The 23,197-nt window shown below is 42.5% G+C and overlaps 1 protein-coding gene across 2 annotated transcripts in view; it reads right to left on the reverse strand.

Moving 5' to 3' along the window:
• Positions 1–34: 34 nt before the first annotated feature.
• Positions 35–23,197, reverse strand: part of LAMA5 (laminin subunit alpha 5) — a 179,125-nt gene continuing 155,962 nt past the window's right edge. For both annotated transcript variants that reach the window (XM_088442785.1, XM_088442777.1), the window contains exons 75-80: positions 15,614–15,766; positions 15,240–15,396; positions 14,064–14,194; positions 13,887–13,980; positions 13,050–13,169; positions 35–2,263 (exon numbers count right to left, since the gene is read on the reverse strand). In XM_088442785.1, coding sequence (XP_088298911.1) covers positions 2,121–2,263; positions 13,050–13,169; positions 13,887–13,980; positions 14,064–14,194; positions 15,240–15,396; positions 15,614–15,766 — 798 coding nt within the window. In that variant the 3' untranslated portion in view covers positions 35–2,120. The remainder of the gene's footprint in view (positions 2,264–13,049; positions 13,170–13,886; positions 13,981–14,063; positions 14,195–15,239; positions 15,397–15,613; positions 15,767–23,197) is intronic.

Raw genomic sequence — 23,197 nt, forward strand, 5'->3', positions numbered from 1 at the left:
GCTTTCATCTCTGAACAAATTACAAGGCAACAAGTGACCAAAAACAAAAAGGTGGTTTTATTTTAGAGTGGTGAAATTTTATACCATTTTAATTTACACATTTCCAACAGGAAGCTAAAATCAGTACAGGCACAGTTTACGTTGGCTTCTATAGACATTAGGATCCTAATGTTACCTGTTACAGTAGACTTAAAGGGCACCCATTGCCTTCTCCCTGTGAAGGCAGCCATGTGAGCTGATTCAACCTATCAATTGCTGATGCCTGGCAGCATATCCACTCACTGAGAACCTATGATATCACTGGGTCACCTGAGTCATGTCACTAGTGCCCCAAATATTAGTTCAACTCACACAATGGCTGCCTGCAACTGGAAAGACTTGCCTCTAAAAACGCATTGATCAGGTGTTGTGTATTAAATATTTATACACATGCATATATACAGACATTTAATGTGTAAGTGCAGAGGTGAAATAGACTTAAATATATATATATTTATATCTTTTAAAAAAAAATATGCTGTACTACCACAGGCGGTGACAACATAATAAATATCTTCACCAGACAGTTTCTAGCCAGAAATCATTTATCCGTTTTCTGATTAGGGTCCCGTAATAGGTGGCCTACGCTAAATCCAATAGACCCTGTTTATCAGAACGGAATGCTTAATGTACAGTTAAGCATAATAACTTCTTGCAAACTGAATTATCCATTCAATATACAAGAGGCATTGTAAGATATCAGCTGTAAAATATTTATCTCATTGTTCCTGACCAAGGGCAAAGAATCACTGGGGAGTACCCAAATCTTCCTTGCTGAGGAGTGACGTTCTAGCAATTTTTGTGTATTTTGGCATTTTTATCATAGATTTGTTTTGTAGCCATTTTTTTTCAGACTGTTAATATTACTGTGATAATAAGACTTAAAGTAGCATGATCTGAATCCCCTGGCCAACACAAGTGATAAAGGGGCCTATGTGCCAAGCTGTTTTTTACATAAAATTATATAGAATCTGCAGTTACTGCATCATTTTATAAACTTTATATGAACTAAGAGCACAATGCAGGAAATTTCACAGAAGGCTCCAGCAAAGTGCTAATTAGCGCTGCAGATCGCAGTCTCCATTATTATCAAAACTATGTACCAAACTCCAAAAAGCGAAGCAGAGTTTGGCCCCGGTAGTTTACACCATCTTCAGACTGCTTTAAGCCCATGGAGGCTTAGCAGGAGAGAGATCTTTCAATCTTTCTCGCAGCTCCGGAAGCTGACACCGTGAGCATGCGCAGTGTCAGCTTCCACAGAAAAAGTATTTCACAAATGTGAAAGACTTCTACAATTTGCCGGGAATATAACTCGTAGGGACAGCGGTTACCGAAACTGCTGTCACATAGCAGGGATATTTTATATTGTAATAAAAAAAGTAAATATCCCCTGTGATATGGATCCTTAATAATCGCAGCAGCTCTGTGAATATTAGTACATGGACCCCTAAGTCCATGTGCTTTTCAGACCTTGTGAACTTCTGTACTATGTATGTAGCGAGCATATAATGGAAGTGGATGGGGCCCAATAATGTAAATTTTACATGTACTTGTACTGAGAAATGGACTAAAAAAACTAGCACTGTACATAGTTGAGTTGTGCCAACTATAGAACAATACCGCAGTGATAGACATTTATTACTCTATATTGGATAAGGGGAGGAGAAAATATGTTCCCAGCATCTACAAATCCCAAACAGTGCTTTCTTATACCCCCAAAGTACCAAATCTCTTAATATAACTTTTAATTCTCTATAATGATTTCTGGCAGAGAAAAGTTACTGTCTTCTACAGCAGGTTATTTTGGTCTTTATATTTACAGCTTGTTGGGAGAATTTAATGTGTCCTTTTGGAGTCAGATGGATTTAAATACAGTGTATAGTAGAGTGGGGGGCTGTGAAATAGAATGGTTAAATAAAATAACCATGAAAAAAAGCACCCATATTTCTGGACGAGATGAGAGGGTCACCCAGGTACATGACCCAACACCTCCCCCCAGTACTGGCACAGTGTAGGTAGGGACGTCTGTCCTATAACAGCAGCAACGACATTACAGTGTCCCTCTGCCACCTGCTTTGAAATCAAAGAGCTGGGCAGATGTTGATTCCGGCCGATCCTGAGAACGTCCCGGACTTGAAAACATCGATAACCTTTCTGTTGACGGTGAGGTTCCTGATACAGCCTTGATATGCTGAAGATGAATACTCTGTTAAGAGAGTATTTGCTGCAATTAGAAGAATATAGCAAGTATAAGTCAAATAAGTTGTACCGATAAAGAGTTTAATGGTATATGAATATTTTTGCAGTCAAATATAATTACACTACTTATTTCAAGTTGTAAATCATGTATTTTATTAGTATCAGAACATTATTGAAAAAAAATAATTTGCTGAATTGCAACTGAGTGCAAAGGCAGGGAATGGAATTTGAAACCTGTAGGAACTAGGAGTTTAATATCAATGCAGTCTGTCATTCCAAATCGGTGCACTTTAATTTTACCGGTTTGAATTCATGTAAGTTTGTCTGTTATTCCAAACCTGTGCACTTGTTTCAAATTCCATTACCATGCATTTGGACTGATTTGAAATCAAGTGCACTTATTTGAAGTCAAGTAAAATTAAACTGAATTCCTATATGTTTCAATTTCCATTCTCGTCTTTGCACGGTTTGTCATTTTAAATCAGAGTACGGATTTCAAACAGTGCAAATACACAGGAATCGAATTTGAAACACATAGGAAGGCACAGATTAACTATACTTGAATTCAAATGCAAAGTAATAAAATTTGAAACAGGAACGCACAGACTAACTGTATTTATGTGTTTCAAATTCCATTCCTGTGTCTTTGCATGGTTTGAAAACCATGCACTGATTTGGAATGAGAGACTGCATTGAAAGTAAGCAAACAGTTCCTACAGGTTTCAAAGTCCATTACTTCAAATCAGTGAAAAGTCAGTGCAAATGATGGGAGGGCATGGCCTTTGAAACATGCAGGTGTTTGGAGTTTAGTTAAATTCAGTCAGTGTGGTTTTAAATCAGCGCTTCTCAAATCCAGTCCTCGGAACACACACTCCTTTTACACTAAAACTCCAGGTCACTGAACAGAGGTTTTAAGCCGTGTCACCGCTGCTTGAAACCCATTCACACCACAGGCTGGACCTAGGGATATTGCTAGGACTTCCCCCTCCAGCTGGCGCGTCTAGAATGCAGCAGTCTGTGCAGTTAGCGGGACCCAGGACACCTTTTTACACTGCCCCGCAACCTGGATCCAACCCTTTACACCGAGCAGCAACCCAGGTTTTAGGTGCAGTGTAAAAGGGGTATAACTGTATATTTTTCAGGTCTAATGACAGAATCACAAGTGACATAATGAAAACAACCTGTGGATCTTTTAAAATGTATCAGTCAGTAATGAATACACCTCTGCTCCAGTAAGAAGATATGGAAAACAAACTGTTAGTAAATTTACCCCTAAGATTCGAGTTTGGTCGAGATTGTAATCTCGGGTGAGTTTAGGCATGTTTTTCATCTCTCAAATTTACTAAAGGCAAACTTAAAACTTGGGTGAGATCGCAAACTCGAATCTTCTCACCATCGGGCAAACTCGCAAGTACTTTTCATGAAAAAGATGCTGTTTGCAAATTTACTAAGAATCGAGTTTTAAATCTCGGGTGAGATGACCGCAAAGTGGCGCTGCGAGTTTGCCAGAACACCCACAGATCAGTGTGATTTGTGTATGTTTCTGCATGTTTACTTAATGTAAAGTGTTTCTATTAAAAGAAAAATAACGTAGGGTCCTACCCAAAAGGCATAACAAGCCCCGGACTGGTCAGCCAGTCCTGGTTCCAAAAATTACAGGGAACAAAACGAGTAGGGTTCCACCGTAATTTAGGAACCAGCACCTGACTGCATGGCCAGTGCTGGTTTTAAATATAGTGGGGAAAAATTGCGTATGGGTCCCCTATATTTAAGACAAGCATTGGCCATGGAGACCCGGTAATAGGGTCTCCTGGCCGTGGCATTACACCCTGGTCGGTTTGGGTCTGGTTTTAAATATAGGGGACCCCTACACAATTTTTTTCCCCCCTATATTCAAAACCAGCACAGGCCCTGGTTCCAAAATTACGGTGGAACCCTACTCGTTTTGTTCCCCATATTTTTTGGAACCAGGACTGGCTAACCAGTCCAAGGCTGGTTCATTTTTTTTTTTTGTTTTTTTTTGGTTGGGCGCTGCTAGCTCAGGAGAGATTTGCAGAGAGAAAACACTGCAATCTCGGGTGAGTAATGGCATTTAGACTAGCAACTTTGGGGAGATATCTCGATCTGCATCACCATCGGAAAACTCACTTTCAGCTAAACTCACTTATACCCCTTTTACACCGGAGCTAAAACCCAGGTTATTGCAGGGTTAACCCTGGCAGCTCCCTGGTGTAAAAGGGGAGAGGGTTGGATCGCCGGGTCGAGTCTGCTGTGAGAACAGCGCACTCCGGGTCACGATGACCTGTAGTGCGCTGCAAGCTGGCCGATTGGTCTGGCTTCAGTGGCGCTTGGAGATGTCATCTCCAAGCGTCCACTTTCACGCCGGGAAAGCCGGGTCTATGCAGACCCGACTCCGGTGTGAGCGGCACCGACTCAGGAATATCCCGAGACGGCGCAGGCTAAATTCCGGGTCTGATCCGGATAGGAACTCTGTTCCAACTCCAGGTCAGACCGGGAATTTTGGTGGAAAAGGGGTATTAGTAAATTTGCAAAATGAAAAACGGGAAAATCACTCGAGATTCGGCGATGCAAATAGAGATTAGAAAAAACAAACCTCGAATCTTAGTAAATTTACCCCTTAGTGTGTCCCAATGACTGGTTTTGAGAAGTACTATTCTAGATCAATGTTCTTGAACTGAAATCAGTGCAAATTTAAGGGCATATGATTTGGAACACATTAGGTATTGGACTGAATTGGAAACAATCATTTTATGTGGTTCCAAATCAGTGCAAATGAAGGAGCACGATGGAGTTTCAAAAATACCAGCTCCTGGAGTGCATTTTCAATTTAGTCTGTGCAATATCAAATAAGTGAAAATCAGTGCACTTAAATTCAAATCTGCAGTTTCTCCTTCATGAAGGCTGGGGGACACTGGACCATGGGATTGTAGGTTGGGGCTGGAGCAGGCACTTAATAAACCTAGCTTTAAATCCTATGCTCCTCCACCCTACAATCCTATAATTCCAGTCTTCGTGTCTGAGGAGTTAGGTACCATTTTTATGGGCTGCTACGCAGCCCTTCTGTACTGTAGTAGTTTTTACTGTTATTTGTAATTTTTTGGTCTTATTTCTAGTTAGGCCCTGTGCGCTGGTTGTAGCCGCGCACAGCATGAGTGCGGGCAGCTGCGGGAGCTGTGGCAATGGCTTTGGGTCTGTCCAAGTGTTGGCGACGGACAGTCATTACTTTCCCTTCTGCGCATCTCTCCGGTCTCATCAGGGAGGCTTAGGAGACCCCGGATTCTGTTCGGAGGGCTCTATTCCTTACGCAGTTGCTTCCAGCAGTTTGAGTATCCACAGGGAAGAACCTCCCACCATAGTCACTGCGGTAGCCGTTTAGATCACCACATGGGGCGTGTGCGTTCCTGGGCACACCTCAGCATCCAGTAGGGATCCGCTAGCTTGACCTTGGAGGATAGTCTTCGGTCTGGTTTGATAGGTTCTGGGGTCGTTATCCGGCCTTGGCATGCCCTGACATGGGTGGTGTGAGATGGGGGTCACTACGGCTACCATCTTTGTCATAGGGCTTCACAGTGATTCGCCCGGGGATTCCCTTCTGTATTGGTAGATCATAAGCAGCAAGCTCTGTGTGGGAGGCCAGGCAAGACGGGGCACAGGTAGCTTCCGGGTTGTCAGCTACGGCTGGTTTGGCTTGAAGGGGCCTTTAGCTCTACTCTTCGCATACACATTCATTACTAGATTGTTCCTTATACTTTCTTCGGTTTGGTAAGGACTTTATCTGTTGGTGATAGTTCCTAATGGTGGGGTCCGCATTGCCAAGTTTTCGTTCCTCCTTCGAGGTCGAGCTTCCTTGGAAGGTCAGTCTCACACAAGCAGATTCTTGTCTAGTAACAATCTCTGTTCTGCGGACCCGGCTCCAAAGAAGCTTAAGGCTTAATGGAGTATCTCTCTACCCAGTTCGCTTCACGTGGTAGGGTGGGTGCTTGGGGTCAGCGACCGTTTTGGTGACTTCTTCAGCCAGCTGGGTGCGTGGCATCATTCGCTATGGTTCCATCTGGGACCACGGAGGTCCGCCACCACGGCGTTGCTTACGTTTTTTTATTTTTTTTTTCACAATTGGGCAAGGCTTTCATTCCACTCCTCTCAGCCGGCATGTTTGCTCCAATTTCAATACAGGTATGGTAACTGGGGTTCTACTTTCCTTCATTGTTCACAGGCAGGCCGGCTCATTCCGGACGCCCTGGTTTCTTCGTGCCTTGCGCACCAGGGGGTGGGTTGTTCAGTCCGCATGAACTCTCTCCAATCCAGGATCCACAGCGTGGAGGCCAACACATCCTTGCTACACGCGTCTTCGGATTCCGTTTGAGGCAGGTCGTCCTACTTCCTCAGTGGATAATTGACTCGGTTCCTTGTCTATTCCGGGCCCTACCGTTCGGTGGAGCCCTGGTTCCATGTGTTTGCAACACAATAAGGTAGGTGCTACCGTGCCTAGTGCGCACAGCAGGTATCACAATTTGCTCTCTTCAAGTAGGTTCTGCTTGTGTAGGATACCTCTGCTTCAGAGTTACGGACCTTCTTAGGTCGCTTGTTTCAAGTACTTTCGGATCAGGGCTGTGTACTGAATTTTGCAAGGTCGTCCTTGCTTCCGAGTCTGAGCCTTCAGTTCTGGGGGTAGCCTTCGACACCTCTCTCCAGGGGTGTTGTCTTGCAGAGGACAAAGCAGGGACCCTACCGACCTTGGTCTCAACGGTTCGGTCGGTGCCTCGTCCATGGACCGGGTTGAACAATCAGTAACCCAGGTTCTACTTACAGGTCTCCCAGTGTGTAATTCTCCAAACTTGACAGGGTTGCTCAGCATCGCTCTCGCCTCTTCCCATTCTGTACAGCAGCACCCATCACTCTCCACTGGTGGAGGGTTTCCGTTATTCTCCTCCAGGTCCACTCCTTGGTTCTTCCGGATGGGCTCCTTGTGGCCACGGCCGTGAGTCTCCTGGCTTGAGATGCCGTGAAGTTGCTTTTCCGTTCTGAGGCCTTGGGTCACCATCCGCAACTGTTCAGCTGTTCGATGGGATCAAGCTCCAAGCCATCGTTCTGAAGGGCCCTGTCCGTCCTCACTGGCTGGTCGCAGTCAGTCGGACAACGACCAGGTGATGGCATAGGTACGTGTTCCGGCAGGCAAAAGTGCACGGCAGCAATACTGTAGTCTTTCTGGGCCGGAAACCTTTGTTCCGTCTCTCTCAGTGATGGTCGTGCCGGTAGTGAGACATTGGACTTCCTCAGCAGAACCATGATTCTCCCAGGGCAGTGGTCTCTGTCTGTCTCTCTCTCCCTCCCTCTCTCTCCTGTTCAGGAGTGAGGCCTTCCCCGTGAGGATTTCATGGCCTCTCGGCACATTTGCAAAGCTCCAGAGTTTTGGATGGGATCCTGGTATCCGCTGGCTTCCACAAGTGGCTGCCTTGACTGTTCCATGGAATTTTTATCCAGAGCATTTGTTTCCACTGTCCCTGCAGGTCTTTCTCTCTTGTGGTCCGTACTAGGCTGCAAGCCCGGACTCAGTTTCCATCTCGCGCTTTCCTCCGGGTTTGGAAACTCTACCTCTTGTGGTGTAACCGGAGGTTTCGCCTCTCACATTTCTTGGCCTTCCTTCTGAAAGGTTGGGAGGCCGGCTGCCGACTTTATCTCGTGACGTTACAAGTTTTGGCCCTGTCATTTTATTTCCAGCTGCATTTGACTCTTCTTCCAAGGGTCCAAACCGTTTTTGCACGGTATGCTGCATATTTGCCACTATTTCACACGCAGGTGGAGCCGTGGATTCTTAAATCTAGTATCCTGGGCTCTCACACAGGCTCCATTGGAGTCGTTGCATTCAATGGATCTTCAGTCCGTTGCTTAGAAGCTGTTCTTCCTTATGGCTATTGCCTTCCCTCGGCATAGTTAGGTATTTGCTCGTCCTCCATGTGCGGTTCTCCGTACACGTTTTACGATTCCAAGCGACACTGGTTTTGGATGTTGTCCTTCCAGTTCTTCCTCCTTTGGGGAATTCCCGGGACTGGTATGATCTGGCTCTGCTAGTTGAGCTGAGCTCTGCAGATTTCCTTGGATACGTCTTCTTTGGTACGCCGCAATGTTCTCTGCGAATTCTTTGACGCGTTGGAACATGGTTGGCCAGCTACTCCGCAGACCCTTGCACGTTAGATCAGCTCGGTCATTACTTAGCTACTGGGAGGGGTTGACCGTCACCAGACTGGTTGTCAGCTCCTTCCACTAGGGCAGCAGCGATCTCTTGGGCAGCACGACGCGGGACTTCAGAAGCACAGGTCCACTGTGTGGCAATCTGGTCCCCTGTCCGCACGTTTGCTCATATTATCGTTTTGTTTTGTTTTTTTCCTCCAACGGCACCCACTTTGGGCGTACAGTTCTCCGGTCAGGTAGCCTTAGCGTTCCCTCCCCTGGGAGCGGCTTTTGAACGTCCCATGATCCAGTGTCCCCCAGCCTTGATGAATGAGAAAATTGGATTTTTAGTTACTTACCGTTGAATCCTTTTCTGTGAATCAGGCTGGGGGACACTGCGTTCCCTCCCTCACACTCAGTCGTGCGAGGTGTTTGGTTCTTGACCGGTCTTTTCCCTACTGGTTTGTTTGGTTGTTCTAAACAGTTCATGAGGTTCCTGCTACTCCTCTCCGGGCTCTTTTAAAGAAGTACTGGAATTGTGGGTTTGCAGGAGGGGAGGAGCATAGGATTTAAAGCTACAGTTTTATTAAGTGCCAGCTCCAGCCCCAACCTACAGTCCCATGGTCCAGTGTCCCCCAGCCTGATTCAGAGAAAAAGATTCAATGATAAGTAACCAAAAATCCCCTTTTCAAGGGCATGGAATCTGACACATGCTTGCTCTTGCAGTGCGTTTTCAATTCAGTCTGTGGCTATAGAGAAGTGAAATCAGTGCGCTTAAACTAAAGGCCCCCTACATCTGTGATTAGGTCAATTTCCCATTTTGCAGATGATAGGGGAAAATATGTCAATGTATGGGGTACACCAATCGCTGCTTCCGACCAAAAAGTGATCAGAACTGGTAAATCAGGTTGTCCAACATGTTGGATTTCAAAGCCAAGACTGACATGAGCCAGCAGTCACATCGCGTTAATGGGGAGTAGGCTTTGAACAGGGGGATTGAAACAGGTGGCAGACCATAATTTAACTATCTGAGAAATTGTAATCAAAGACCAAACAACTATAACATCTCTATCAAGGTTAATAACGCATTTTAAAGATAAAGTTTTATTAACTGTGTTTTTAAGTCCTGTATTGTTTTTATGGTTATGAAAGCATCTATAAAAATCCGCCCTGTTACAATTCCTTATGATCTTGAAGCAATTTGTTCGGTTAGGTGACAATGCATTTATTAATTACTATATGATTGTAAGAAAGAGACATGGCTAATTAGGCTCAACACAGACGTAGATTAGATGATAGCCAGTGCTCTCCAAAACTCAAAATCTAGTAAGTTATGAAAGCAAATGACAATCCGCAATTTGCTCCCAAATGCAGGAAAAAGGATAAAAACTGTTGTTTGTTAAATGTTTGATCTAAACAATTTGCTCAAACTTGTCTGACGACCATTTTCATCTGTTTTCCGGCATTTAGGAGCAAATTGCTGATCATCATTTACTCCCATACGTTACCAGATTTTCATTCCAACCAATCAACTAGTTGGATGGTTGGACAGAAAATCTTTACGTGTGTACCCAGCCTTTAGGCCACCATACACGGCACGATATAAGTGCCAATCCAACGGATCAGCATGATATAGGTGCTATATCGTGCCGTGTATGGGCATGATATCGTACCTGATATTGTGCTGCGTGCTCCCGTGGGGTCGTACATCGCATCCCCAGATCTTCCTGCAAAACCATGTGATCTGGGATGCGATGTACGATCCCATTCAGATGAACGAGAGGGAAGCCGGCATATCGTGCGGTCTGCGGGGACCGCACAATTGCTGGCGGTGACCCACGATCCGTCTGCCGGATCGTGGGTCACCGCCAGCAATTGTGCGGTCCCCGCAAACCGCGCGATATGCCGGCTTCCCCCTCGTTCATCTGAATGGGCAGTCGCCCTACAGGGTGCATCGCACAGTGTATGGGCACCTTTAGTCTTCTGCTCCTGCTTCCTCCATGGCATTGAGTGGGAGTAATACCAAAGAACAGTACAGGCTTCAGGACCCACATCTGGTTCTACTGACAATTTACTTTCAGACAATGAGCAATCAAATAATATCTCCATTATAATTAAGACATTAAAAAATATAAAAATTGTTATACTGTCCATCTTCTCTAAGTAATTACAAGATTAGAAACCTGAAATTGAATCTATAGATACTGATAGGAATTTGTTTAAATACAAACCTATATTATCCATAAAAGGTGGTCCTAGTTTTACAAACACGCTGGCACATGGGTAGATACCAGGTTCCTAAACAGGTATGTTGTGGCACCTGAACCTGTAATGCTGATTTTATAAGACGGACTACAATTGGGCTTTAGTTATGCTTAAAAAAATTACATCTCAGTACTCTAACAGCTGTTTCCATCACTTTCCCCTCCCAAGTGTGTACTGCTGTGAAAGTTTATAACTTTCATTTTGTTTTGTTTTGTTGGCTCTCAAAAACCGTAATACATTCATCAGGTTTATGCCAGGAGATGTAGCTGGGCAATGTTAGCAGTAATTCTAAAGTACATCATTTATTAAATAATCTAGTATATTAATGAAGTATCATGTACAAAAGACAGCCTAGCCTGTCTGCATATGTAGAGTGATATTAAATAGTAAGTTGCATTTAATATGTAAAACACACTTAAATATAGATGCAAACAGATCATTAAAAGTGCTAATGAAGATCAAGTAATTACAGCATCTGGGCAGCACAGATGGTGTAATGGTTAGCATTACTGCCTCACAGCACTGAAGTCGTTGGTCCGATACCCACTACGTCCCTAACTGTGTGGAGTTTGTATATTCTCCCTGTGTTTGCGTGGGTTTCCTCCCACAAATATACTGGGGGGGGGGGGGGAAGAGAGAGAGAGAGAGAGAGAGAGAGAGAGAGAGAGAGAGTGTGTGTGTGTGTGTGTGTGTGTGTGTGTGTGTTAGGGAATATAGAGTGTAAGCTCCACTGTAAAGCGCTGCGGAATATTTGTGCGCTATATAAATACCTGTTAATAAATAAAATAAAATAATATAAATAATACAAACATCCACTATCTTTACATTATTTAGTAGATAATTTCCATTTGTTTTCCTAAAAGGAAACAGGTCACAGGAGCCACACTAATAATAGTAACAGCATCAGTAGGAGGGATCAAGACACACTCAGGTAATTCAAATAGTCTGCCAATCATCATCAACATATTTAAATTCGCACCCTGTCAAGCTCGGCCAGTGATATGCCTTCTGACAGGTGCATATACAGTACGTCTTTGTCACATAGGCTGCATCTGCTGGAACTTACCCTTATGGTCAGATTTGTTGTTAGATATGAACGATAACGATTTTTAAAATCGTTCAAACGTTCATATCTGAAAGAAAATCTGACGTGGGCCTGCAACAATGAACGATGCGCGTTTCCGCATGTCAGATAACTATATCTGACATAGGGCCATATCCAATTAGCCCCGAACACTGTTCGGGCGCTAATTGATCCCCTTGATCGGCGAAAAACAGGGATTTTTCGTCGATAATTCACGATTTTCTAGGATAATTTTTTTTCCCTATCCTATTAATTCGGGCGAATTAATAGGATAGTTCGCCTGTTAACACATAGGAGCTGCGGCAAGCTCGCGGCCCTATGTGTTCTCGCAATTTTTTAGGGCGAAAAAATGGCATTTATCGTGGATTATTTTTCAGGGCACATCAGGTCTCGAAAAAAAACCCTGATAAGTGCCATCGTCATGCCGACTACGGGGCTAATTGGATAGCCTCGAGCAAGCTAATCAGCCGCGGTAATTTACCGCGACTAATTGGATATGGTCCATAGTCTGTTTGCAGTCAGATTTTGACAATTTCATTAATTTTAATACTGTCTGAAATCATTTAAATTGTTGGTAAAATCGTTCAATCATTCATCGTTCATCTGACAGATCTGAACGTGTGTATGCACCATTAGGCCTATTTCACACTTGCCGGTTTTGACCGGGCGGCTTTTTGCCGTGTGTGAAAAATAGTGATGGCTGAAAGCAGGTGCCTTCTTTCACACGGCACGGGCACAGCACGGTCGCCGTGTTACAGCCGGGAATATCCACTGTGCAGGACGGCTGCCGTATCCTTCCCGTCCCTGCACGCCAGTTGTGTAAAGGAAAAAAGGTTTCCTTTCACGCACATGGGCTTGTGCCGGCCGGGCTTGTGCTGCATCAGCTGCTGCTGCACATGCCCTATAGAAAAAAGAAAAAAACAAACACATTAAAAGCGGCTCAAAGGCGCTGCTTGTAAAAGGCACTGAGTGCCTGAAAAAACCCGGCCGGCCAAAACCGGCAAGTGTGAAATAGGCCTTACTGTACTTAGCCACATTTACATACCCCCTATATTATCTGTTCTGCCTCTCTAGGCACAAGCGCAAATAGCTTCTGAAACTACATGGGCATAGATGTATAAGAATTATTAGTGCAGTTGCACAGTACAAAAATGCAATTTGCACCCAAGGAATGTGCTTACACGCAAATCTGCAAGAGACCCATAATACACAACAATATCCATGTATTTCACACATATACACGGTCCTCATGTTATAAATGCACAATACTAACTGGGTACTCCGCCTATATACAAGGATCCTCGATTCATGATGTGAGAGGATGGACGGACTCCCACCAGATGATTTCCTTCCGTGTCCACATCTAGCTGGATCACATTACTACCTTTTGTGACTGTGGGGAACACAATACAGAATCAGAAAATATAAAACATTGTTAATTAAAGACAGGGTCATAGACAACATATTTACACAACACTTACAATTAATTATTATATCCATCTTTTTAAACAAAACATCTATACTGTCTATAGTCACAATAATAATGGAGACTACCAATTCACCATATTTTAGTGACATCACTGTGGTATAATGGAGGCAGCCATTTTGTGAGCTGATCCACTATACATGAGAATACAGCCGATTCATTAACTATATTACTTACAATACATCATGAATATCAGTCACTAAGTTCCCTCTGTGTGATGTATTACACACAAACATTAGCTAAACCCAGAAAATAAATATTTCAATGGTGTGTAAGGAACAGACTCTCTATAAGACAAAATAAATTAAAATGATAGTACAATTGTAAACTTGAGAGGTCTTACACTTGAGCATATGAATGCATAAGCCAGGTTACCATTGGGTGCGATTTAATGTATCAGTCATATATCATAATGGAATTAAAATGCATGCAGTACAATCATCTTTCATAGTATGTGATTATGCATGATCCATTCATATGACTTTCATAACATTAAAAGTTCAAACCAGTTGCGCAGTATGTCACTTATATAACACTTTGAAAACACCACAAATCACTGAGGGGGACTATGAAACTAAACCATTCACTAAAGCCCAGGAGGAGGGTCCAGTGTTGAATACTGACCAGAAATGGTGTGCCACTGTCCATCACACAGGGGCTGCTGCAAATTCACAGCTGTAGAGTGTTTACCCCTTTCATCAGTTAGGACTAGAGTAACCTGTATCAGACAAGAAAAGCTGAATGAGAGGGGTCCACCTGATTAAGAACTGTGCTAAACAAAAAAAACCTTTGGAAATATACCTTTTTATCAGCCATGAACAAAGCGATAGAATATCCCTTCTCGGTGCGTACATAGAATATAAGTCCAGAGGAATGCATCGGCCGGACCTCTAACTTCAGTTCTAAGTCCTGTCCCACATCCAATAAATTCTCTGAGATTAAGTAGAAAATACTTAGTGGATTCTGTACATTATGCCAAGCTCTATATATGTTCGGCTGAACCGTCTAATATGAATTATTATAAGTTTGATTTATCATAAATAATTAAAATATTTCTCACTCTCAGAGGACAGAGTTACTGGCTTGTACATGCTCTCCAGCAGCTTTTACAAATTTTGTTAATTTATTTTCCCTTCTACACAAAGTAGCTATCCAGATACAGTTGTATTCCACGCAGAGAGCACAGGAGAGCCATGTTGCAACTAAGCACAACTACTGATGTGGTAGAGAGCCAAAGAACAAAGGACCTGATTTAGCAGAAGATGAAATGGTGACTACGGACGCAGATCGAACGATTGTTTGACATCGCTCTTGCGTCTAAGCCGCACTGCTCGTGCGCAGAGATCGCATTGCGATTATGGATGAATAGAGAAAGCCATCGCAAAATGAGTGACAGGCTGTCAGCGTTTGGGGGTGGTCGTAAAATAAAAACCAGACGTGTCTGTTCGTTTGAGCGCTGTTTCATGGGCGTGCATAGATTAGCCACTGCAATTGCACACGCAGCATGAGAGCTCTCTGCATGTGAGGAGACTTGATGGTCAGACATGCTGTATATGTTATGTGACTGCCCAATGTGCATCAATGGTACCAATATTTACGCAGAAGAGCGACATTAGATGGATATGAGATGGCACCAGTAGGCGTCTTTATGCCGGCTGTGCTTTGGGAAGCATTAGCATATTTTAGAAACTGTGATCCGTACGCTATTGCATTTGTATCCACTGCTGAATCAGGCCCTAAGTCAGAAAGAAAAAGGCCATGCATTTAGTAAAAATTGCTGTAGGTCAAAAGGACTGCAATGTAAGCATAAAGAAATAAAAAGGTTTCATGAAAGTTTGGAATGTGTACACATCTAGAAAATATTTTGCCCTTTGTCACCAATAATAACCTTGATAGTGTTCTAGTATTTTTGGGCTAATTATTGTATGTCTCTAGCGTTTGTCCTATATATAAAAAAAAGTAATTCTTCTCATGTACCAAAAGTTAGGAAACCACCATCTGAGAAGAAGAGCCCATGTTCGGTGAAGCCCTCAAAGCATGGTGTGACCCCCACAACTTTCTCTGGAGAGCCAAGGGCTTTTCCGTCCATCTTCAAATTCCTCAGGCACCCACGGAAACCACTGAGTGTGGCATCCTGGAAAACAGTTAAACAAAGTTAGATTTCCCAATTTGAGATGGCTTGAAGACTAATAAATGGGCATTTCCTGTGTATGAGATTATTATTACATACAGTTAAACCCTCCCTGCCTGCCTTCAGTTGACAACAGTGTTAGTCAATCTTGTCACACAGCTTTGAAATCAGATTTGTATTCTTGTGGCAGTCAAGCAATTATTACATTTGCAATTCTCACCAGATTGTCAGGACGAATTTTAAGTGCAGGGATTCCTCCAATGTAAACTGGGCTATTCAAGGAGATGATGGCCCCTGAGTGCAGTAACCCGGTCTGAGCCTTGAGACCATCTATAACCAGACGGAACTTGTTCTTTTCTTTCCCAAAGAAAACCTGCGACGCAGATAATTAGTAGTTTAAATTAACATATGATTTAGCGGTCAAAGACGGTAAAGTCAAAATTACAAATAGAAAAGGCCATTTTTGTACTTGCATTAAATTTTTTTTCTCCACTGGAGGACACTTGTGCCATGAAGATATACAGCCTGAATTAGGACTGTCACTTAAATATCTATAAGCTGTTAAAGCTCCTCCCTCTCCTATGTCCCCATCCATCAGGGAACTTCTATTTCTAACTAGGACCGCACAGTACCAACCCAGAGAGAAAACGATCATTGCCACTTCCCAAATTGGTAAAGCTATTTTAAACCTTCAAACAGGAGAACTACAGCATTAAAAAAAATTGGCCAGCATCCCCCAACGCATTCATAGAAACACCAGCAGTTGCACCCTCCCCCTGGTACAAAGAAATGGGTCGATATCGAAAGTGCTTCATCCCCAGATTTGGGTGTTGACTTTCTCCCCTGGTTACCACGTATTCACAAAACGGCCTTGGCTTACACTCATCCTTCTATCCAATTTACACTGTCGACATGGGACGCAATTAATAGACGTTTCTCACTCACAACCTACCCATCTCCCTTAACACCTATTTGGAAACACCCTCTACTCCCTCTGGGCTTTTCTACTAGATGGGCTGCACCTTGGGTTTCATCTGGGATTACACATTTTTTGTATTTTTCTGGAGAGTTTGCTCCACCCACATTTGCAGATTTTCAGGAACACAGACTTACCCTCCCCTCTACACTTCATTATTCCTACTTACAAATTACCCATCTCGTCCAAACCCAATACCACTCCAGGAATCTTCGCTGGCCTACTCCGTTTGAACGTCAGTGCCTGTACTCTTTGGGACGTAGACGTGCTATCTCTGTGTTATACCATTCTATTATAGCTCCTGAACATCCCCCTAAAGAAACGTTTAAAGTAGCTTGGGAAAACAACCTTGGGTTACAAATGGATGACGAGGGATGGTTCTGCATCTGACAGCAGATTGCTAAAGCTTCCATTAGTGTCAGCACCAGAGAAACATCTTTCAAGTATATACCCAATGGTACTTAACTCCTAAAAGGTTGCATCATTTGTATCCACATTCTTCTGATCAATGTTGGCACAACTGTGGTATGGTGGGCTCTTTTTCCCACATTTGGTGGGACTGCCCTGTTATACAGAAGTTTTGGTCTATGACGGTAAATGTAATGTCACTGGTTACCTCCTGTGCTGTACCCATGGATCCGCTTATACTTTTGCTTCGTGAGACCTTACATTCGGCATCAAAATTTGAGAATAAAATGATTATGTGTAATGCCTCTAAACTCTTAATAGCCAAGCACTGGAAATTTTCTCAATCTCCCTCCAAAACTGCTCTAGTCAACAGGTTATGGTACGCTTCCTCTATGGAATATATTACATCCCTTTTAAACAACACTGTGTCCGCATACCAACAAGTATGGAACCCTTAGTTTACTTTCCACACCATTTCTCTACCAGGAGCTCCTCTGTGATTTTGTTCTTCTCTGCACATGAATCTGGTGGTCCCCTTCACAGCAATGTGGCTCCCTATTGGTTGAGGCATGTTACCATGGTGACATTATCTGGACTCTCTCTACTAGAGAATATCTGCTTGTAGTGGTGTTTAATACCATCCTTAACTCTAGCACACTGACTGAGGACCACAAATCCTGAAATTGGTGATGAAGAACAACAGTCACTCATCTCTGAAGCATGGTGTCCCCACCAATGGTCCAATTACATATGGCAAAGAGAGAGCTGCTGTTGAGGTTGTTGACTTTCATCAACCAGAGGACTGAACAACATTTCCTCAGAAAGAGAAATCTATTGAGTGTACAGGTGAAAATGAGACTTGTCCCATTTCAAGAGAAGTTGAATCTGGAATGCTCTTGATTGCCCATTTTCCCCAGGACAGGGCAGATGTCAGTATGCAAGCCAATAGACAGTTTATTAGTCTATAACAATTCAGTCTCCCAGCACTCTCTCCTGTCTGGTGCCCAATAACAGACCCAGAAAAAAACAGTCTCTGGGTAGGAATCAGGTTGGATTTCTGAACATTGATAATCCAACCATTAGACTGCAGAACCTGTGCAGTTTCCCAGCAATGTGTCTGATGTAGAGTTGGATGATCTTTTGGGACAAGGCAGATTGCCCAAGTAGGGGTATGTTCATCATCCTCCTGAATCTCAGGAGTGTAGTCATGACTGCCATATTTTTTGTAAATACCAAAGAGGTAGTTGCTAGAAAAAAAGAGAGGGCCTGAAAATGGAAATAGTGGGACCAAATCGTAAATCTGATAAGATCTTGATGGCTCCAGATTGGGAAATCCAAGTAAACATCCGTGACATTCACGGACCCGATGTTTTGCTTTGTGCTGCTGGTGGCATATCATTATTTCATGTTGAGAGTCAGCTCTGAATGGCCACCCATAGAGACTGGAGTTTTTCTCTGGAGTCCATCAGCACACTGGTAGTGAATAAACAGCTGGGTGGTGATCTGAGAAGATCTATACTATATCCCCAATCTATCATGCTCCTCTCACTAAGGAACCTGAAGTGAAAATGAACCACTAGTACTGGTAGAGAAACATATGGGCTCTCACCACAGCCATTGCTGGGTTGACTGAATATCCATCATGAAAACAAACTGCCTGAGGGCTGGGACATCAGTTTCTTGGTGTTGCAGACCTATATACCCTATGCTGTCTTCCGCCAGGTGCAGAAAACTGCTATTCTTGGTACCTGAGACTTTCCCTACCAGCTGTGCAAAAAGACTGACATGGAGAGCTTTGTGCATTAGGAATTTATCAGCAGGAAGAACTCTTCCTGTCTGTCGAATGACCTTCTATAGCTCTGGGCAGAAACCATAGAAGTTGAAAATGTTGACTAGACCCTGCACCAAGTTAGCGTGGGCTCTTATTGGCATCGCTGTGAGAACAGATAATCACAGACCAAACGCACCTAGATGGACGGCAACAACTGAAGTATTAGTGACGGGTGGAGAAATGTTCCAAAGCGCCAGGTGTAGGGATACAAGTAGCGAGTTTTGGAACCTCAGAGATGGATTACACCATGGATCTAGCTCAATCTGGTTCTGCTAGATTAGTGCTGTAGGCATCAGCGACAGTTGGCTGTCAGCCTCTCATGCTGCACATAAGACATCTGTACCCACAGACCACTGGGGACATTACACTGCCATTTCACACAAGTATAAAAGGTTACAGATCAAACACCTCTAGGTTTAGACCAGGAATGACTTTCCTCCTCAGACATAGCAGAACAGTGAAACTCATAAAGACGAACTCAGACAGAACCACACCCAGTCAAAATACTTCCCTGCAGGAGAGTATACAGGAGAGGTAATGTCAGATCAGCAGAACAGTCATTGAAGCCCTCTAAGGATAAGGCGCTATGTTCCCCACCACATCAACAGCCACCGTTCTAGAGGAGCTCACCCGCCACGGCCTTAGCTGTCTAGTGTGTGCTGCTTCCCATCCTGACCTCGGCCTCCTAACCAGGCCGTCGGCACTGCACCTGATGTAATCACCACGCCTGGGAGGCTGACCATGGCTAAGTTTGCCTTCCTTCTCACTGCTATCAGGAGAAAGGGAGTCGCTTACTTTAACCTTTTCTCTGACGCACAGTCTGGTGCTGCTGCATCCACCAGAGCCCTTGGTCACTACCTGTGCTGACAGTGCCGGGGTCTTCCCTGGAGGAATGGGGTGCTAGGAGGTACTGGGAATGGAGCCTCATAGGTCCCAAATAACCATTGCAATACATTAGAAATAAAGAAAAATTTAAATTAAAGAAAAATTAAAGTCAATAGTGCAAGCTGCCAAAACAGCCCAGCAAAAAGCACTGGTATCGACAGGATTGGAATATAAAAGAGGGAGCTTAAATAGATTATAGTCTTAATGGAGGCTGTATATGTCCCTATGGCAGCGGTTCTCAAACTCGGTCAGACAGGTCACGTTTTCCAAGTCACCCAGTAGGTGCACAGGTGTAATGACACATTTCAAAAGATCCACAGGTGGAGCTAATTATTTCACTTGTGATTCTGTGAGGAGACCTGGAAAACATGCACAGTTTGCGGTCCCGAGGACCGAGTTTGAGAACCTGTGCCCTATGGTACCAGTAGCTACTACGTGGGCAAATGGCATAAATTCTTTTTTTTTTTTTTTTTTTTTAAAGATAAAGACCTTTAGGGTTTCTATATTTCGGTACACATGAATGAGAGACCTGCCAGGTGTATATATCTATCTATGCACACGTTAGGATTATGTATATCTGTACACTTGAATGAGAGACCTGCCAGGTCTATCTATGCACACGTTCGGATTATGTATATCTGTACACATGAATGAGAGACCTGCCAGGTGTATATATCTATCTATGCGCACATTAACATTATATATATCTGTACACATGAATAAGAGACCTGCCAGGTGTATATATCTATCTATGCACACGTTAGGATTATGTATATCTGTACACATGAATGAGAGACCTGCCAGGTGTATATATCTATCTATGCACACGTTAGGAGGATTATGTATATCTGTACACATGAATAAGAGACCTGCCAGGTGTATATATCTATGCACACATTAAGATTATATATATATATCTGTACACATGAATAAGAGACCTGCCAGGTGTATATATCTATCTATGCACACATTAACATTATATATATCTGTACACATGAATAAGAGACCTGCCAGGTGTATATATCCATCTATGCACACGTTAGGATTATGTATATCTGTACACATGAATAAGAGACCTGCCAGGTGTATATATCTATCTATGCACACATTAGGATTATGTATATCTGTACACATGAATAAGAGACCTGCCAGCTGTATATATCTATCTATGCACACATTAGGAAGATTATGTATATCTGTACACTTGAATGAGAGACCTGCCAGGTGTATATATCTATCTATGCACACGTTAGGATTATGTATATCTGTACACTTGAATGAGAGACCTGCCAGGTCTATCTATGCACACGTTCGGATTATGTATATCTGTACACATGAATGAGAGACCTGCCAGGTGTATATATCTATCTATGCACACATTAACATTATATATATCTGTACACATGAATAAGAGACCTGCCAGGTGTATATATCTATCTATGCACACATTAACATTATATATATCTGTACACATGAATAAGAGACCTGCCAGGTGTATATATCCATCTATGCACACGTTAGGATTATGTATATCTGTACACATGAATAAGAGACCTGCCAGGTGTATATATCTATCTATGCACACATTAGGATTATGTATATCTGTACACATGAATGAGAGACCTGCCAGGTGTATATATCTATCTATGCACACGTTAGGAGGATTATGTATATCTGTACACATGAATAAGAGACCTGCCAGGTGTATATATCTATGCACACATTAAGATTATATATATATATCTGTACACATGAATAAGAGACCTGCCAGGTGTATATATCTATCTATGCACACATTAACATTATATATATCTGTACACATGAATAAGAGACCTGCCAGGTGTATATATCCATCTATGCACACGTTAGGATTATGTATATCTGTACACATGAATAAGAGACCTGCCAGGTGTATATATCTATCTATGCATACATTAGGATTATGTATATCTGTACACATGAATAAGAGACCTGCCAGCTGTATATATCTATCTATGCACACATTAGGAAGATTATGTATATCTGTACACTTGAATGAGAGACCTGCCAGGTGTATATATCTATCTATGCACACGTTCGGATTATGTATATCTGTACACATGAATGAGAGACCTGCCAGGTGTATATATCTATCTATGCACACATTAGGAAGATTATGTATATCTGTACACATGAATGAGAGACCTGCCAGGTGTATATATCTATCTATGCACACGTTAGGATTATGTATATCTGTACACATGAATGAGAGACCTGCCAGGTGTATATATCTATCTATGCACACGTTAGGAGGATTATGTATATCTGTACACATGAATAAGAGACCTGCCAGGTGTATATATCTATGCACACATTAAGATTATATATATATATCTGTACACATGAATAAGAGACCTGCCAGGTGTATATATCTATCTATGCACACATTAACATTATATATATATCTGTACACATGAATAAGAGACCTGCCAGGTGTATATATCCATCTATGCACACGTTAGGATTATGTATATCTGTACACATGAATAAGAGACCTGCCAGGTGTATATATCTATCTATGCACACATTAACATTATATATATCTGTACACATGAATAAGAGACCTGCCAGGTGTATATATCCATCTATGCACACGTTAGGATTATGTATATCTGTACACATGAATAAGAGACCTGCCAGGTGTATATATCTATCTATGCACACATTAGGATTATGTATATCTGTACACATGAATAAGAGACCTGCCAGGTGTATATATCCATCTATGCACACGTTCGGATTATGTATATCTGTACACATGAATGAGAGACCTGCCAGCTGTATATATCTATCTATGCACACATTAGGAAGATTATGTATATCTGTACACATGAATGAGAGACCTGCCAGGTGTATATATCTATCTATGCACACGTTAGGATTATGTATATCTGTACACTTGAATGAGAGACCTGCCAGGTGTATATATCTATCTATGCACACGTTCGGATTATGTATATCTGTACACATGAATGAGAGACCTGCCAGGTGTATATATCTATCTATGCACACATTAGGAAGATTATGTATATCTGTACACATGAATGAGAGACCTGCCAGGTGTAAATATCTATCTATGCACACGTTAGGATTATGTATATCTGTACACATGAATGAGAGACCTGCCAGGTGTATATATCTATCTATGCACACGTTAGGATTATGTATATCTGTACACATGAATAAGAGACCTGCCAGGTGTATATATCTATGCACACATTAAGATTATATATATATATATATCTGTACACATGAATAAGAGACCTGCCAGGTGTATATATCTATCTATGCACACATTAGGAAGATTATGTATATCTGTACACATGAATGAGAGACCTGCCAGGTGTATATATCTATCTATGCACACGTTAGGATTATGTATATCTGTACACATGAATGAGAGACCTGCCAGGTGTATATATCTATCTATGCACACGTTAGGAGGATTATGTATATCTGTACACATGAATAAGAGACCTGCCAGGTGTATATATCTATGCACACATTAAGATTATATATATATATATCTGTACACATGAATAAGAGACCTGCCAGGTGTATATATCTATCTATGCACACATTAACATTATATATATCTGTACACATGAATAAGAGACCTGCCAGGTGTATATATCCATCTATGCACACGTTAGGATTATGTATAT

This window comes from Taudactylus pleione, unplaced genomic scaffold (genome assembly GCF_031769625.1).
Source record: "Taudactylus pleione unplaced genomic scaffold, aTauple2 ptg000018l, whole genome shotgun sequence".
Taxonomy (NCBI): Eukaryota; Metazoa; Chordata; class Amphibia; order Anura; family Myobatrachidae; genus Taudactylus; species Taudactylus pleione.